The sequence below is a fragment of the Plectropomus leopardus genome, chromosome 14, assembly GCF_008729295.1.
Source record: "Plectropomus leopardus isolate mb chromosome 14, YSFRI_Pleo_2.0, whole genome shotgun sequence".
NCBI classification, from domain to species: domain Eukaryota; kingdom Metazoa; phylum Chordata; class Actinopteri; order Perciformes; family Serranidae; genus Plectropomus; species Plectropomus leopardus.
In genome coordinates this window covers 17,610,282-17,629,980 of record NC_056476.1, presented here as the reverse complement: position 1 = coordinate 17,629,980, position 19,699 = coordinate 17,610,282, and the positions used below count along the sequence as shown (strand labels likewise).

At 43.3% G+C, this 19,699-nt stretch overlaps 1 protein-coding gene across 1 annotated transcript in view; it reads left to right on the top strand.

Moving 5' to 3' along the window:
• Window positions 1-19,699, top strand: part of kif26ab (kinesin family member 26Ab) — an 85,985-nt gene that overhangs the window by 36,569 nt on the left and 29,717 nt on the right. Inside the window, exon 4 of the mRNA XM_042500467.1 lies at window positions 5,106-5,314. Within this exon, the coding sequence (XP_042356401.1) occupies window positions 5,106-5,314 (209 nt within the window). The remainder of the gene's footprint in view (window positions 1-5,105; window positions 5,315-19,699) is intronic.

Genomic DNA, 19,699 nt, shown 5'->3' with positions numbered 1-19,699 from the left:
TGCTGACCTACTCCATACAACTTCAAAAACAATTGGGAGTAAAATGGTGGTAAAGTTTGAGTGTTTTTAGCCAATGAGACAGATCTGTCATAATTACTATATGTATTATGTACTACACTCGCCACCATATCAACTGAAGAAAGATATAAAGAGAAGAAAGCTTGTGTCTACTCATGGATGAGAGGCTCACGGTTTGAGGGTGTAGTTCAGTAGAAAGAAAAAAGCTCCTACATGAAACTGCTCCTGCCAAGTTCTGTGGATTATCTTAAGCACCACAAGCTGAGTGCCGTGTAGCTCCATTAAATTAGAGAGAAAGCAGACATCTCTACGGCCAACAATAGTGGCAGAAGTTTTAAGATTCCTTACTTAAGTAAAAGTAATAAAGTAAAAAAAGTAAAGTCTTGTATTGAAAATGGTACTTAAGTAAAGTAAGTATAATCAAGAAAATGGACTCAAAGTATTAACAGTAAAAGTATGCAATGCAAAAAACAAAAAACAAAAACATCCCCAAAAAACTCAAAATGGTAAAAAAAAAAAAAAAAAAAAAAAAAAAGAAAAAGACTTAAATGTTTATCCAAGTAATTGGCATGTAAATGATCAACTGATTGATGAATCAACTAATTGTTTCATCTGGCCCTTTATAAACTGTTTGGTAATTTAATTTATAACAAAGGTATTTCATACCTTCTTGTGTTTTTATGAAAAAATCTTAATCTGTAAAGTAACTAACAATCACATAAATGTAGTGAAGTAAAAAGTGCAATATTCTCCCTGAAATGCTGTGGAGTAAAAGTATAAAGTACCTCACATTCATACTTACTGCCAATATAAATCACATACACAAAAAACAATCTAGACTGAAAAATATCACAACAGATAAAAGGAAAAATATATATTTTTAATTTTGGGGTGAACTGTTCCTTTAATGTAATTTAAAAAAACAAATTTCAAGCTGTGCTGTGCAGCTATTCAAAGCAAGAAACTGATTAATCAAAATCTACAATTCTCCCTGTGCTCTTTTTGCTCCATAAATCGACAACCACATGTGCGCTCATCTGTAAAGACCAAGTGCTTTTGATCCAGGAGGGCTTCCGTTATTGGCCCACTGGTTGCCTGCTGCCACGACTTGCTCCATTGCCACCAATTTGAAGCCCAGCAGATGATCTTGGCTGCTGTTTCTTTGGTGCAGCTGTGCTCGCATGGCATCGTGCCACAGAAAGCGATGATGATAAGAGAAGAAAAGGACAGAGGAAGGAAGGAAAGAAGGATTCTTGCCCAATGGAGATGTTTGGTTTTTTTTGGCATTAGTGTATAGACAGTGGACATTTTCTCTCCAGATAGCTAAATGTCAGGGTGATTTACCTTAGTCTTTTTTTCACATGGTGGGACTCCAGTATTGTTAGAAATCGATTCTCTCTGTTGGTAACAGAGGCCAGCCAAGCACGACAGCCAGATTAACACAAGGCCTATTTCACCTCAGTGTAATCGTCTGTTGATCGCTGGGATCAAAGGTCACGGGGAAGTCCTGATACTCTCAGCAGCTAAGGAGACGGTAGTCTGCTGATAGGGTGCTGGCCTACGCTGCTCACTTCAGACTTCACAGGAAGCACTCTCCCGAACTCTTTCTTTCTTTCCTCCGACTCTCTCCATTATGTTCAAATCTCTTTCGCTTTGTCCCTCCAGACCCTCCCTTTTCTGCCTTTTCTTTCCAGTGGCAAACCAAGGCAAAGGGATCAGGGAGAGCTGGGGGTTAAAGGGTGGAAGGCCAGCTCATTACTGGCTCTCAGTGCAAACGGGCGAGCACACATGGCTCCACTGACACGGCCTAATTACCTGACCAGGGGATAGATTGTTCTTTTCAGCCAGAATCAGGGCCACTCCTGGTCCAAGGCTACAGAGAGCGGCCTGGCTGAGCGGCCCGATCTTTATACCAAGGGGAATACTCTTTGATAGGCACTGTGATGAGCTCAAGTGTGTGTGTGCGTGTGTGTGTGTGTGTGTGTGTGCACCAATATACGTGCGTTGGAGCCTGCAGATTATCAATTTTGAGCCCACACCCCACCTGTGAACAGCTGTCCCTATATGTTTCTAAAAATCGCTTTAATTTTAAAATCAAATTAATCAGTGACAGATTTGATGAGCTACACACATCTGCTTCACATCTGTGTGTGAAGTGCTCTAGCCTTTCGTGCCAAAGTGTAATGGGAGTTCCTAACCTGTCACCGACACCAGCATGGTGTGAGGCTTTCTGCTCTGGCGTCTGCGTGAGGATCTGTATTCGGCTCATTGCAGCCAGCTTTTTTTCTTCCCATGGTGTACTTCTAAAGTCATAACTCCACATACCACAGCTTGATATCAGACTTAACCTCCGTGATGAAGTCTCACGGGAGCAAAACCAGACCTTTTAAAACAAGGCCGTGATTCTTAACTCTGATAACAAGCTCAAAAAGAAGAAACAGGGAAAGTGGGAATTCATGAATGTGCGCTGCAGGTCCACAGTTTGACAAATGGTCAGTGAAGCTTTTCTGGGGAAAGATAATACGCCAGACTGTGCTTTAGTATAGCAGCACATTGTACTGCGTGTAGCAGGGGCGGCACTCTGCAGGGCAATAGCCTCTCATGTGAATGTCAGAATGCAAGTATGTCCTCACATCCTGATCTATAGCATTCACATGTCAGGCCTGGCATATAAATAGTGCAGCTGTCAGCCTGTGTTGACAAATGGCAGATAATAGAAGCCCAGACACTTGATGAAAAAAGATTGTAAAGGATGTTATTTCAGTTGCCAAACATGAATCTAGGGCAAACACAGAGGTGGTAAATATGCAGAGGGCCTGAACTGTGTTTATAATACATGTCCTGTCAAACGGCACTGTGGCTGCAGCGCTGCGTTGCGCTCAATTCAAGGTCGTTGCTGATTACGCAATGCTCATGTGTCAGTGTTATAAATGTTTTTAGGAAAACTTTGGCCTTTATTTATTTAATTTCCAGTGCTGAAAAACCACAGAACCGGTTCTTGTCAGCTACTATTGATCATTGTCTCGCAGGATAAACTAGCGGCTCCGGTGCGGATTAACCTTTTGTCAGTATGGTGACTCCAGCTGAAGCGTAGCCTCCGAGTTGGCGTTTGGCTTGTATAATTAGCTCTCTGCACTACTTCAAATGGGCTGTGAGCAATCAGTGAACCACTGCAGGCTCCAGAGCTCCAGCCGAACCTTTACGCTCCATGTCCACTAAGCTGCTCCAGTTTTAGCTTCAAACAGAAACGGAGGGCTTCGTGTGTGACCGGCTTTGATTTGTTTTGCACTGTGCATCTGTCAGTGTTAAAGGAATACTTTAAACCCGAAATTATTATTTGCATATCACTTACACACCCCATGTTGCATTGAATTTGAGGATAAAACGCATGCTTTCACTGTGAACAAAGAATCCAAAAATGGGAAAAATGCGAAATGAATTGAAGTGAAAGGGGTCTATGTCTAACAACAGCAGAACTACATACATTTCGGTTACCTTGAATGAGCCTTGTAGGAAGTGGGCTCTGGTCCATGTTGCACCGTCATGTTTCTACAGTAGCCCAGTATAGATGAGCCAAACACTGACATGGTTTTCGTGTCAGCCATCGTCATTAGCAGCCTCTCTGTAATGAGCCAAACATTGTCAGAAAAAAATGTGAAACTGCTTTATTCAGTATTTTAACCAGTTTAAATTTCCGGGTCGGTTTTGGAGAGGGCCTCTTTGGATAATTTGGCTCCCGGTAAAAACCTCCTGACTCCTGACTGAGACTTAGATTTGTTATGTGTGACCCTGCCCAGGGCGACGGTCCATTGTGTGGCTGACCCAGCGACTTCCCCATCTTTTGTTCCTTTCGGGCTGGGCTCTCCAACCCCTTTTGTTTCCCTTTATAAGTTGTCAGTGTGGTTCTATTTTAGATTACTAATAAAAGATGTTTGCTTTTCCCCCTGCAAGCGTTGTTTCGGCCTCTAGCTGAGCTTTTGTTTGTTTAGAGAGGCCGCAACAGATTATACTTCACGCACTGTGTGAGAGTTTGTAAATGGATGTTTTAATATAGTTTTGCTATTATTAAACACAGACCCCTATGACTTAAATTCATGGAGGCTTTTCTCAGTTTTTCAGTTCTTTGTTCACAGCGGAGGCATACAAGAAAAATAAAGTTCTCTTTGTGATGTCAGCACAACACGGGGTGAGAAATTGATATACAAATGGTCATTTGGCAGGTGAAGTAGTCCTTTAAAAACCTTTTCAGCCATATTTATATTTTAAACTTATGATGCTTTGTAAAAACTGCATCATCATCACAAGAATGATATTTTTTATTCATATTGTTAGAAATGTGTGCAACAAGAAACAAGAAGCTTTCCGAAATATGGTTGATACGTGTTTGTCTTTATCTAGCTCTAAACCTACTGTGTTGTTGATGCTACTGGTATAGTGCTTCATAGATGACCTTGTGCAGCACTTGTGTAACACATATGAAGACATACAGGTATCCAATGCAGCCTTGGCATTAGTTCCCAGAGCCCAAGGGCTGAAACAGATGCAGCTCACCTCTGTTTACTGTTCAGCTTCCAGAGCAGGGTGTGCCCACGCAGGCACAGCTTCAATGCCTTGTAAACATTTATGGAACAAATCTCATTTTTCAGATTGTTGTTGATGTTGTTTATTCCTGTTGAGACTCACTCTTAGGTAGTCCAAGTATAACTCACTCTGCGGGATGAACGTTCTTCATTGCTGAAGTGCCAAATTAGCCATGGAGGTATAGATATAATTGGGAGCGGAGTGAAGTAAATCGCTTGTGATTTAATTACTAATTATATGTGGGTTATCCCTTAATTACAGTAGGTTACAGCCAGAGCAACCTCAAGAGTGTTGCCAGAATCAATGAATGGTGCAGCATCCTTGCTGTTCTGTAGGGAGCTCTCTGCTGTGGATACTGCTGACTCCCGCTAACCGGTGCCGGCTGCAGCAGCTGCCTGTCCATCTGTGGCACAGGGGGAGTAAATGGAGTGGAAGGAAGGTGGGCAGGAGCAGTAAAACTTGGAAGTGATGGTTGTAGTCTTATCTCTGTATCTGTGTGTCAACAGGCTCCGGGTTTGATGGGGGAAGCAGACAGGGATGTCACAACCTCGGAGGCCCCAGTCACCACCATGACCAGCAGCAGCAGCAGCAGCAGCAGCACCCTGACGCCCTGCAGACTGAGGAGCTCCAGCCAACCGGGACTCCCAGCACCCGTCACCAATACATCCACCTCCCCCTCTCCTTCCTCATCTGCGGCAGCCTCTTTCTTCATTAGGTAAGCACCTCCCTCTCCCCCCCGGTCCTGTCAAATCACACCACAGCTGAGTCTGTCAAAACGTTCAGAGATTAGATGGAGCTGATGCGGTGCTAAATGAAGTGTTTAGTGTTTGTGTGCATACACACCTGCATGCGTTCAGGCTGCTGTGTGTGTGTGTAGGTGTACAAGAAGAAGAGATGTGCACTGACTCGCCTTCAAATGTCTGTCGAAGGTCGTTGTTCATGGCGTTAACTTCATGTGGGATGCCTATTCCGTGGAGATGTTGTTCTTGCCATGGTTGAATTATAGCATTGCCTTGGGATACGCACCATCAGGGGACTAACTGAACCTTTAGTTACAGGCACCACTGCCCATGAATGGATAATAGAATTACATAATTCGATATGAAGAGGGTGTGTCTCACGAAGGGGCTTAGGTTATAGCCGAGTATTGTCCTGAGGTATTTGTTTTGCTTCTTTGACTTGAAACCGCTCTTCAGATTTTGCAGCTTTGCAGGACAGTTATTTTGTATCTCGGTGAAACCATTAGCTCACCGTGTTTCTCTGGGCTGAGCGAGGCTTTTTCAGCACTGCTTGGCTCTGGTGTTGTTGTTGCCCCGGAGAATACTTCACCCTCTCCAGGCGGGTGGATGGCTGGTGCAATGTGCTATATTGTCAGTGATAGATTTCCCTGGCAGGCTGGCCAGTGCATACATTCCCTGCCTCTTCTCTCCGAGGAGTGCTATGCCATAATGAATGTCGGCGAAAGGGAGGGTGGCTGAGAATGATGCATAGGACCATTGAAGCTCTGCACCACAGGAGGTGAAGGGACTTGTGGAGTGTGACAGGAAGCCCATGGGGGATCACTGTGGAGCTTAGCTTTTCTCCAAGCACCCCAAATGGAGTTTGTCTTGCCAGCTTTCAAAGGGTCAGTGAGTATATCAGTGGGACCATGAAGCCTCTGCTTTGGCATCTTTTACACTGCCTGTTCAAGGTGGGAATCTTGTGCTGTTATGCCATTCGCAGTTTTGTGTAAAGATTACGATTTTGGAATGAGGGGACAGAGTTGTCTTGCACTGGAGTTAGCAACAGCACAGAAACTGTGTGTGTGTAAACGGGACAGCCAGCAGGATAGCAGCATTGGCAGGATGGGTGTGACGTTTTGACATCGTGTTATGTGTGTGTGACCCACCGCAGGAGATTTAAAAGGCAGCTAGTAGCAGTTAGTAGGTAACGCAAAGAAAAAGAACAGCAGCCAAAAATGTCTGCTAATTGTGTAGGGCTGCTCCCCTAAAGCTGGAGATTTAAATCATCATTCGGAGACCCCGCAGTTGACTGAGACTGCTTCAAGTCAAACAGTCTGGGGTTTTTTAGTTTTTGTTTTTTTCGCTTGTTAGTGTGCTGTGCAGTGTACCTCTGGTGAAGTTTTGGCCACCAAATTTACTGTGGAGTGAACGCTCTCAACTTTCATGCTACTCTTTGATACATATAGCTGCAGGCATCGAGAAAGAGGGAAAGAAGTGAAGAAGAGGTAAATAAACAGCTCACATCAAGTTTAAACGATACAGTATCTGGCTATTGTTAAATATCTAGTGCCAGCAAAAAAAAAAACAAAACGTTGTGCATTTGCAATCCTTCGTTAGTGCCGTTACCTTGCTGCTGTCACTCTGAAGGTCCTGTTGAGCCCTGTTCAAACTTTCAAACTTTATATGGAAAAAAAGGAATATTTGTATTAAACTGCCAAATTAGATAGATCAAATAGATTTGACTTGCATCATTTTTGGTTGGGTGCAGTCACAAAATTGTGAAAACAGTGAGATTCGGGAGTTTGTTGCCCTCTGAGCAGAGGACGAGATCAGTCGCCATATAACAGACATGGTAAATGATTGTTTTTTGCTATGTTATGCCATTGTTACCGTTTATAAAGCGCTGCTGACGTGTATGTTATTTGTCACAGTAGGTGCTGATGCCAGTATACTATCTTAAATCACACACTGGAGTTGCATGATGCAGACGTGTTTATTTCTGTGTAAAAATTCAAAGGCAGCACAAAGAACTTTGTTGTGGCCCTATAACACAATGTTTACGTAAAAAGGGCTTTTGGCTAAGGGGACATTCCAGATCCTCCAGTAAAAATGCAACTTCCTGTGTGTACCACTTCCTGTCACAAGAGCAGTAGTCCTGCACAACAACGAGGTGCGGCCCCTCTGCTAGACAGGGTTAATTCCTGACACTGATTTATTAGGTCTCATGTTTTCTTTGGACCTGAGCTCAAAAAGAGTAGCGCAGAGAGCCGAGTCTAGCCAGCCAGTGTGGGGAAAAAGAGGGAGGTGGACTTGTTTTTTCCCCTGCAGCAGGTCCTGGTGGTGCAGAGAGGTGGTGTAGGTGGAAGCACAGTAAAAGGTTACACCTTTCATTTCATCCCAAAGATAATTTGCTGCCAAGAATGTGGTGTTTTACTTGGCTTGGTGAAACACAATGATGATGGGCCAGCTTTACACAGCATCACATTCCGCAGACACAGAAAAGGGTGTTAGAGATGCTTGATTTGAAGCACACACCCTTTTCCTGACCCTCTGCAGCTGTAGCCTGCAAAACGAATATCATCACCATCATCTTGTTGTTTCATCTTTTTGTACATCGCTGCTGATTGAAATGTAAATCCCTAAAAATCCAAACAAATTGAATCAATCAACAGATTTTCCTTTGTTGAGGGCTTAAATTAAAAAAAAGTGCTTGTGTCCTTCATGTTTTAGACTTGATTGAAAACTCATATCTGATTAGTATTCCTTTTTGTTCTCGAAAGATACAATTAGTAGGATGCATGTGTAAATCCTGAGAGCCCGGGATGTAGGAGCAGAATAACCAAACAGCAGTTTCTACCCCAATGGAGTGGAAGAGGGCTCCTTAGACACTTGTCTGACATTCACTAACACCGTTCCACTCAGAGATGAAATTTTAATTAGAATGCAATTAGCTAGAGTCTAGCTGCTTTAGCTAGTCTGCTGCTGAGAGAAAAGAAGAGTGCGAGGAACAAAAGCGATTTGTCGTTTAATTTCTCATCGCAAAAATAAGTCAACCATTCAACTGGTTACCAAAAAGCATTTAATTTTTTTCATTTAAGATGTCTGCTGAGTTGAAAAATCATTTTAGGATAAATGTTGATTTGATAACCGCAGAGACCAGCAGGTCAGAGACAGATTTTTGTGTGTACAAATTAGTAATATGTCCCCTCAGGATAACAATTGGTGCCCCTGAATTACTTAATTGTGCTGCTGATTAACTTTCCTTTCAAGTAAGGTAAAAGCATTGCAGGGATAGTTCAGATTCTTTGAAGTGGGGTTGTATGACGTACTTATCCATACTCAGTGGATTACCTAAAGCACATGGTGGTCGAGTACTTCCATGGAAGCTAAGCTGTACCACTGTGGACGGGGGCAGCAAAAAGTGTGTGTTAAGCGACCTAAAAATAGTCACCACTGAAATAATTGATATTACTTTAAGTGTACATTGTATTTAGAGTACTTTTCAAAGCTTTACTTTGGTGTCAGACAGCCCTCTCTGACTGGGAAGTGAACTGAAACAGAAAATCAGTTCTGTTTATGACAGCAAGTTAAAGTGCTGAAAATATTCTGATCTGTTTTGCTGCTGCCTCCTCCACAGTAGTACATTGCTTAGCCTCTGTGGCGGTACTCTTTAAACTGTGGGCATGCTGTCAGTCTGTAAGTAATGCACTATGGAGAATTACCTCAAACAGCCCCACTTCAAGAAATCCGAACTATCCTTTTAAGTTGTAAGAACTAAACCTGCAGATTGTTTTTCAGTGATAAAATCCTGAAACTTATTTTATGGGATAAGAGATTTTCAGTGTAATTTGAGTGGACACATTATATTCTTTTCATATAAAAGTGCAGCTATGAATCTTATCTTGTGATGCCTCTCCTTCCCTAAACATGAAAACGTGTTTGATCACATGATCAATGAATCTTTATGGCACTGGGGAAATTCCAGTTATGAAATCATTCTTTCATCCCGCTTCCTGTCTCTGGTAATTGAGGAAAGCTTAGAGATGACCCCCGAGGTCAGTAATGACCAATTGGCAATTAGACTGACTATACAGTTGCGTGGAGACAGGAAAAGTCAAGGGTCAAATTCTGACCGGATGGCGTGTGCATGTGTGCATATCATTATGTTTGTGTGTGTGTGTGTGTGTGTGTGTGTGTGTGTGAGAGTATTACTCGGGGGTGGGGGTAATGAATTTAGAGCTAGTGTTCAGTTGACTAGCACGTTAAGCGCTGATTGCCTTGTGACAGAGCATATGATTAGTGTATTGACAAAGAGCTGTGTAATGAAACCAGGCGGAGCTCACAGCAGGGGCGAGACGGTATGGCTAACTGCCGCCTTGCACATCCCTCTGCCCATCTTTCTGTTCCATTAACACCTGCTGATTGTGACGGTGTGTTTATTACCCACCGGCTCCTGGGATTTCTCGGTGCACACTGCTGAGAGGAGTTGGCTGCTCAGTTTGCAGTCTACTTTTCTTACTGTGCTCATTTCAGCGTATCAGCATGACGCAGTTACCATGGTCTATTGTTGTACCCTTGTTTATGTTTGTTTAAAGGAGTCTAGTTTATTTTGCTACCTCACACTAATCCCGCTCCAGAGAGTTATTATGATACACTCACTCTAAAGATAAATGAATGGAGTATAGAAGACCGTGGAGACTCAAGAAGTTGGCTGAGATTCAGAGGTGGCACAAAGGCTGGCGGGTGGGCTGTTTCAGGGGCAGGACGGACAGCTGTTTGCTGGAATGCGGCCCTGAAGGAGTGTCACGAGGAAGTGATTTTATGGCCGTCCATCGCCGCCCTGCAGCTGCTGCCCAGGTGAGTGTTTGCGCAGTAATGACTGTGATTGTGCAGGAGGAATCCTCCTGTAATTGTGGCAGCAGGGCCATTTAGCCTCTGTTCTTCTGCACACACCAGACCCTGCCTTTGTGTCAGCAACGCTTACTCTGCCCTTCATCCCTCAGGCTCCTCTGAGTAACCATAGAAACAAGTCATTAGCTTGTGGGAATAAAATGCGACCGACTTTTTTTTTTTTCTTTAAAAAGTAGAGAATGGAAATCAGGAAGTTGAAATAGCCCTCTCTACTCCACTGGTCTATAATTTAGTCAGAGCGAGAGGGATGAGCATCTCTTCAATAATGAGTAATGCATGTTGCAAAGTGGAGGCGCTGCAGGGTCACGAGTGCTCGTTCTCGTTCTGAATAACACATGTTGGATGCCTTGCTGAAGTCCATTGTTCAATCAGTTTATTGTTTGATTGTGTATGAAGTTTCCATGAGGAACTGGGCCACTGAGTCCATCCTGTCTGTATAGACGAGAAGCATGTGTTGCAGGGAAAAATACAGAACTAACTTCTTTCACAGTCCTGGTGATCCATACAAGATGTGTTGGACTGATGGGTGATGGGTTGCACTAAGCTCCGTAGAGCTGGGGGAGGGGGGCCTTCAGAATTCTACCTCAAAAATACAGCTGTGATCAAAGAATAACTCATGTTAAATCTCGATGTTAGATCTCTTCATAGTGGTTTTCATTGTTTTCATTAATTTTGTTCAAATCATCAGCACTCTATAACAAAATTTGATATTTACTCTATACAAACAACAAAAATAGTAAATAAACTCTGAAAAAACGTATTCCATTTACTTGAATTTTTGTTATATACAGATATGTAAAAATAATAACCAGACAATATGTACCAGGGTTACGCACACAAATGGGTGGCGGCCCGCCATAACTAAAACATAAACTGTCACTTTCTGATTGTATATTTATAGGTGGGCTGTTGAAATATAAATACTGTTTTCTCACCACGCTCTCAAAGTGCAGAGTGTACTCTGGGCACAGATGGAGTAGCGATAAACCAGGTTCAGTGACAGTGAAACTGAAGCACCAATTGTGCTGGGTCCAAAAATTTGCCTTCACTTGTGCAGCAGGTGCTCCATTAATCTGATCAGTTCTGACTGTATCGACAGATCAATAATCAAACCAGCGACTCAAACTCTTTGCTGACTGCAAATCGAATTCTGCCTGCGCTGTGTTCATAGATCTGCAAAAACATCCAATGACACAGAATGACAAAAAAGGACACACACACACACACACACACACACACAACCATAAAGTTTGCTGAAACCCCCCACCCTGTTGTGGGCTACTACCACGTTCAACGTGAAGTCTCTATTTGATCATGCAATGAGATGATTCAATACATGGTTCAGTTGAGACACAAAATCTGGCTTTAGGGCTTGTCGTAATAGCTTGCACTGGAGCCCACTGTGACTACTATACACCGCTGATCCATACAGATACAAAGCAGGACAGTGCTGAGTGTGGTTGGCTGTGCTGTGATTGACAGCAGGGATCTCTTGTCACTGACAAATAGGCAGGGCAGATTATGTGGAGCAGAGGGGTCTGCTGAGCACGGTGGATCTGGCCCACATGGCAGGGGGATAAAGACACAGAGAAGAACGATGGTGGCTGCCTGCATGGGACGAATGTGCTTGTAAATGTTGTGATTCAGACTGCGTGCTCGGGCTGATGCTCAACTCTGACAGCATCAGAGGCAGGAGGTCTGCGCCTGTGGAGAACAATATTGGATTCACTACCATGGGAGTCAAGTAAGTTATGTTGTACACAGACAACACTGAGCTCACTTGGGTGTGTGATGCTTTTGTTGTGTGTGTTTGTGATGCAGATGCAGGCAAATGCATTTTTATGTCAGTTTTTGATTCTGCCTGTTGAGCTGCGTTGTCTTTTCTCTCTCTGTCTTTATCTTTCTTTCCGTGTCGCTCTCTCCTTTCCGCTCTGTGGAATGTGCAGTTTTGTGCAGTCAGAGTTGGACTGTCTCCTCCCTGGAGGTGAGAGGGTAATGGTTTTGTTGTCAAGCCATGGCGAGATGGATTCCTCCACCAAGGCGAGAGTGTGAGCAGAATGTATAGCACGGTGGAAAACATACAGCTGAATTGCTGGCTCCATTTTGAGGAAACAGCCACAGCGGAACTGAAATGTTAATACTACCTCTACCTCCAGAGCCTGACAAATGAGAATTGATTCATATCAATCTGTTGAATCTGAGCAACACATGCCTGGAGCAGCGAATGGCTCATCAGAAGTATTGAGTGGGTGATAGCTGGGATGGTTGAGCTGCTCCGTGGTATTTGTCTTTGTTTACTGTTGGATAAAACACCAGCTGGCATTTTCCTGCCATAATCAGGCTGATGGGACTAATGGCTGCTTCCGTGCAGCGGCAGACACAGCGGCAGCACCAGCTGAGGCCATGAAGGGGCTGCAGCCTGTAGATAAGCCCAGGTGTGAATCTATCCAAGGCCTGTCAGGCACCGTCAAGGCTGAGGTGTTGATGGGGATCCAGCCTGGCCTTGTAGCTTCAGGGATCTACAGCAGGTACATACATCCCACAACCCTCATGCACCTTCTCATCTTCTCTCTGACTCATAATCCTCCAGGATCCTCACTGATTTCTGATATGGAGTTACAGATTTAATCTTTACCGTGTCACATATTGTCAAAGGAAAGAGTATGTCCAGACAGCCTGACTGACTCTTACATATTGCATGCTGCAGAAGTTCATATAGACCTAATCACAATGTTATTTAGAATAACATCTGTCGTGCCGTGTCACGTGCATGTTAACAAACGACAATGAGCAAACTTTAGGTGGCTTAAAATGTAGTTAATAAATCATTCAAATATAGTGGAAACTTATCTTGATTTTTTTAGGTGGCTAAAATCCATTTTTCATCCAAAGCAGTACATTGTTTAGCTTCAGTGTTTGTGGATTTGGTTTATTTAGGACAGTAAATAAATATAAAATAAGCATGACAGAAACGTCAGATATGTCGGATCAATGTGTCTATATTTTTATATTTTACAGTTACGACTGACGATGAAAACAGAAATAAACAAGTTCACAAAATTTACATATCTCTGCAGTTCAAAACAATTGCCAGTTTTCTAAGTAACTTTTGTTGTTAGCACAACGTCACAGTAATTTGGATTCTGTGTTGCAGCTCTTCACATAATCAGAAGAATTTGCTGTGCCTCGCCTCTTTTTGTGTCACTTCCCTGGGATATGATAACATGGTGTGATCGTGCTGTGCCTCTTGTAGCACCAGGGTGATGGGCACTGTTGTGGCAGGCAGTGTAGAATCACTTGTGCCTGTCATCATGAATGGCAAACAGCTCCAGTGATAGAGAAAAAGAAAAGCAGCCTGCGTGAGGGATAACCCCCGGTGCCCTTTCCTCCCCCGTCCCCCAAATAAATCCCTGAGTCAGGAAGTCTGTCTGGCCCACTCATATGGCCTGCAGGAGGGGAGTGGAGGGGGGGCTGACAAACAAAGAGGCGAAGCGCTGACTCAAGCCCGTGCATTCACCCTGGGTCCACGTGTACTAAGCCCTGTGGCGAGAGGGGAAAGCGCTGCCGTCCACTCCTGACGGATTCCTTTCATCAGTGGAGAAATGAGAGGATGTGGAGCACAAACCTCTGTCCTGTAGGCTCGTCACCTAAAATAGGGCTGCCTTTGTCTTCCGGTGTGTTGGTGATCAGATTGGAAGGGTCAGTGTCAAGCCTGATCAATGTATTTTTTAATTGATCAGGGTGTGTTATTCTGACCAAGCACTCCACTCGATCCTTTGTTTACATCTGCTGTCACACAGGTGTCTTAAACTGAGAGCATGTTTGCAGCAGATATTCATGCTTTATTGTAATGCTGCCTGAGTGAGTAGAAACATATTTTTTTCATGTTCAGATGCATTATCCAGGTAAATACAAATATTGGATCAGGACTTGGTATTGGCAGAACTCAATATTAAATGACTCGGATGGGGATCGGGGGTGACAAAGCTTGATCAGGACATCCCTAGTCAGGGTGATCAAAAACGTCAAGTTGCGTGGGACTAGTTCAGTGTGGGCAGAAGAGATCACGGCCTCAGCATCAATCTATTTCCAGCTCTGTTTGCCTTCCCACGTAGGGCATTCCCCAACTGCATAACGGCTCTAATAGTCGCCCACAGTGGCTCCGTGAATGGCATATTAGTGTTTAGTTATTATGCTCTCTTACCCCCATCCTGTTGAATGGATATTAGGCATCAGGCCTGCGGGTGCTGAGGGGTGCCATCTAAACCTCTTTAGTGTTCCCTCAGTGAAAGGTGTCATGCAAATGGAGTCTATTATCTTTGCCATTACAGCCGCAGTCACTTCTACATTGTGGGCGAGACACAGCGTGAGAGTGTTGTGGAATAAGAAAGAGTGAATTGCAATAGCTGGTGGCGGAAAATACGCAAATTTTATGACCTATTGTGTGCAGATGCAGAATAGAGCCCGTGGCCTCTGCTCCCATGTGCTGTCTTTATATGTCTTACAATCCGGAGAAACAAAGATGGCTCCTTGCGGGGCTTCACTGCTCCTCAGTGTTCAGGCTCACCATGGCCTTCTATTCAACATGAATAACTAATAACCGCCTAATCACTAGTTGTTGTTGATTTCCCCTAACGCTAGTGCTTAATTTTTCCACACGCAGCACCCCTATCCTTCTGTTAGTCAATGGGAAGGGCCCAGCTTTTTACTGATGGGGCTCAGATTACCACTGAGGATAAGGCCATTGTCAAGACAGGTGGTTTACCTCATCACCCACAGCCTCAATTGCTCAAATGTTTCACCATCATCACACTGCCTTGTTTTTTTCTTTTTTTTTAATCTACATCAGTCGGTAGTTGCTGCTGGGGGGCTTCAGACAGCCAAATGGTAACTGTGGGGAATTATAACCAAGGAACTGTGGGACTGATGAGATGAGATGATGAAACATGTTGTATAATGTTGAGTTTGTTATCTGAAATGCATAAAATTAAGATTTTGCTTCACGGTAGACTGGTGCGATAAGTACAAGATCAATGTCTTTATTCTTGTCATGTTAATAACAATTACAGTGAGTCAGTCAGGCACCCTCTAATAATGCAAAACATCTATAAAAAAGAAAATCACCTAAGTAAAAGCAAAATCTGATTCTAAGACATAAAATAGCACAAGTGACAATGTAGGGCTAAAATATAAACAAATGAAATCTATAAATTTGTCTAGACAGTTGCAAATAAATAAATTAAACGTAAACAGAATGTGATAAATGTACACTGATCAGTCACAACAGCAACACTCTTCGATGCAGGATAATGCTCCATGCCACACTGCAAAAACTGCTCAGGAACGTGACAAAGAGCTCAAGGTGTTGACTTGGCCTCCTTATTAACCAAATCACAATCTGAATGAGGATCTTTGGAGTGTGCAAGTACTCCAGAGGTCCTGTGTCAATGATCCATGGCATGACACAGGACCTGTTGGGGGTGCCCTGTGAGGTCTGGCACCAGGACATTGGCGGTGGATCTTTTGAGTCCTGTGGGTTGCGAGGTGGCATACTGGCATGTCCCATGGATGCTCAATATGATTTTGATCTAGGAATCTGGAGGCCAGGTCTATGCCTTGAACTCTTTGTCATGTTCCTTGAGTCATGCCTGAGCAGTTTTGCAGTATGACATGACATATTGTCCTGCTGACGGGGTGTCTGGGTGGGTGCTGCATCTCAAGTAGCATCCACATGAATGTCAGGACCCAAGGATTCCCAGCAGAACTTTGCATTGTAATGAGATGATCAGTGTTATTCACTTCACCTGTCAGTAGTTTTATTGTTGTGACTGATCGGTGTATAATGAGAAGTAACATATATAGTGTATACAGAGGTGTAAACACAACAATATATGAAAGAATATAAGACGAAAGTTATAATTTAAAGATAAAGTGTCATAGTAATGAGCTGAGAGCTTAAGGGTTCAGATGTCTCATGGCCTGCAGGATGAAGTTGTCTCTGAGCCTGGTGGTGCGGGACCGGATGCTGCGGTACCGTCTGCCAGACGGCAGCAGGCAGAACAGTTTGTGGCTGGCGTATGATTGGGCTCTCTGATTATCCTGTTGGCCTTCTTCCTACACCGCTGGGTGTATGAGAATAAAACAAAATAAAACAAGAAAAAGAGCAAAGTTTAGGAGGAGCTCAAGACACGGCAGCCATTCTCAGCTGCATCTGTTTGTTACTTGTTACATATTGATCCTCATTCAAAGAAAAGGAAGAGAGTAGTGCTTCTAGTACATATTCCACATGACATTTGCCCCAGAATGTACTTTTTAGTGGCGAATCAGTAAAAATTAAATTTGTTATTGTGTTATTGTGAAGAATAAGATACCCTCGATTTTTTTTTTTTTTCGGACATGTGCCAAATCTTACTGAGTCAAACTCAAAGTAGCAAGGATGATTGATCCTCTCTGTGTTTGCTGCTTTCCTCATGCACAACGTCTTGAATGGAGAGGATTATAGCCCGTAATCGGTTCACGACCCAGCACGTGAGAGCCAGCTGCAGTGTGCTAAAAATCCCATTATCCCCATACGCTCTATGTGGCCCAGTGAGTGTTGCTGTGTGTTATTCCTGTGGTTGACTTTACGAGTGTGTGATACAGGATAAACTGCTTAACTTGAATAATGCGGTTGTAGTCACTCACGTCTTAGCGGCTGCTCTCTGGGACGCATTTCTCCATGCAGCTGGATTAGTATTCCCCATTTACTATATACATCTGTTGGTGCTTATTGATCCACATAATCATTTTTACCCTGCATCTTATAGATATGTCACTTCATCTTCTATTCCCAGATCTGCTATCATGGCCATCTCCCCACCCGTACACCTCATTTCACCTGACTTGGACGCCTTCTACTTTTTGTTAGCTTGCCTATTGACTTGAATATAGATGAAAGATTAAGAAACACATGTTTGAACTCCCCTCCCCCTGCGTTCTGTCTCTCCGGACTGCCCACTGATTAATCACTCCCAAATGTTCTCAGCAGCCTGCGGGCCTGTTTGTTGTGATAGCCTCTGTGTGGAGAAGTGCAAATAAATAATCGCTAGGTGTCTTATCCTGGCAGCAAGTGATTAATGAAGTAGAAAAGTGGAGCAGAGGTATGCTAGCTTTCCTCCTCTCTGTCTGTCTCTCCAGCACTCATCATTCTCTTAAGTTATTCCCCATGCAGATGTGGTGCTATGTATTAATCTAAGAGGACATTATATTTGATCAGGGGGGCATCCCGTGCTGCTAATAGTCCTCATTTGTCTTGTATATCAAATATCATGTCTCCACTGAGTGCAGAGCAGGACAGGAGACGGGCAACGTCATTCTGCTTGCCCTGAGCGAAACAGCCTTCCTGAGGTTTTCAAGGCAAGGCGTGGGTGGGATGGCGGGTGAATCGGAGTTCAACATGTGCATTGAAAGTGTGAAGTTATTCCAGTTATTGCAGCCTTGGAGAGAGAGAGAGGAGTGGAGCAGAATACCTGGAGCAGTGTCTGAGGAGGCGAGAGAGAAAATGCACTGGAAGAGATGAAAGCAGCTGTTAATCTTTGTCAGCAGTGCCAGGGGTGGGGAGGCTGCAGTCTGCAGAGCAAGGGGAACATGTCTTCATTATCATCTGTCACCCATCAGCTGAAAAAAAAGTGAATTTTCTTCCGAGACTTTATGTTTTTTGCTGCCTGCACCAATTTTGATGTAACAGCTGAGCAGTTTCTCTTGCAGAAGCTGCCGTTTTCTTGATGCAAACAAGTTAGGGTCAATTGGTACAGATTTTCTTTCGAGGACCTTTTGACTCTCATTGCAAGTATCTCCGATTCTGTCCTCCAGGGGCCTTAAATTGGCCCCTTTATCTCATTGACTGACAAATAGGTCCTGTAGGGCTAAAGTCATGTGCTTTGTTCACCTCTCCATGGCCTAATGTCCAACCTAGTTAAGGCCATATTAGCAAGATGTGATCCTGAATGCTCGGAAGAACAATAAAATGAACTGCAAAATAGAATTAAAGCCTCAGACTTATGCTCTTAAATTTCCTTCCTTTTCTTGTCTTAAGCCCTCCTTAAGCCCCTGACTTGGCGAGAAAGCTTTGTGGCCTTTGAGTGTGGGGGATTGGTGGGTGTGTGACTGTGTATGGAGTCTGGAGACGCAGTGCTTTATAGCATTAAACACAAAATCACCGGATGTTAGTTTCACCACAAGAAAGGTTTGTCACACACTCTTGGAGCGTTACTGCACCAGAAATATTCCCCTTTCCATCATTAAGGGGAAACACCACCCAAATTAAGATTTCCACGACATAGGAAAGTTAAATCAATGTTTGTGAACTTGAGCTCCTCTCTCAAAATCAGAAACCAGAGTGAAGTCATAGACTATAAAGTGTGGAGCTGCTCCATCGACAGTAAATGAAAGCCTGATTTTGTGGACCCAATTAATATTTTTTAAACCTTATACCTAAATGAGCTTTATTCTATTGTAGTGTCATCAGTATTGAAACTGAAAATGTACCCATACGCTCAGAACATTTCCCTGGGTGCTCTTAAGGGTCATCTAGATTATCGAGATCTATATCAACAGTGGTTCACAACTGGTCCAGCCACAGGGTCCAGATTTCTCCTTAGTCAGTAGTTTAAGGTCCACACATCAGATAAATTATGACATATTTAATTTAATTTCACAAAATATAAACAACAGTTGGGCTTGAAAAAGTAAATATATAACACTGCATTCAAACAGTGCATGTGTTAAGTGTTATGCTTCACGGCAGATGATATTAAAACACTGCAAAGGCACAGCATGATAATAGGCCACAAAATACCAAGAAAATGGCAATAAAATAGTTCCTGTACTGGACAAAAAACAGGTTGGCCTAATTAACAAAGTCTGTAGATCTGCACCTCTATATAATGTGTGTTTTTACAAACTTGGCATGTTCATGGGCCGTTCAGAATGGATTTGGGACCCACTTTTGGACTGTGACCCACCAGTCGGGAACCACGGATCTAGAACATCTTTACTAGTTATTGTCTATGGAGCAGCTCCAGAATTTATACCCTATGACCACACATTTAACTTTTAGCGCACTAGCTTTTGGATTTGGGACAGTTGTTCATGTTAAATAATATTTTTGGATTGTTTTGGATGAGAGGAATTACATGTATAAATTTTGAAAATGGGTAGTTCCCCTTTAAGGGTTGGCACAGACACAGAGCACCGTGTTCGCACAGTCCTTTGGGAAGTGGGACTCTGTTGCCTTTTCTTTTTGATGTGATGTCCAAAGACACAGATTAATCTGCTCTACATAATTCCTTTGATATTTCATGACAAAATCAGTATAAATGCACGAAGAAGTTGCTTCTACCTCTGTGTTGATACAAGCCAGTGTTTAAATCTACTGTTGCTTACTCTGATGTGCTGTAACGTCCTACCAGGCTTTCGTGAATATTGAT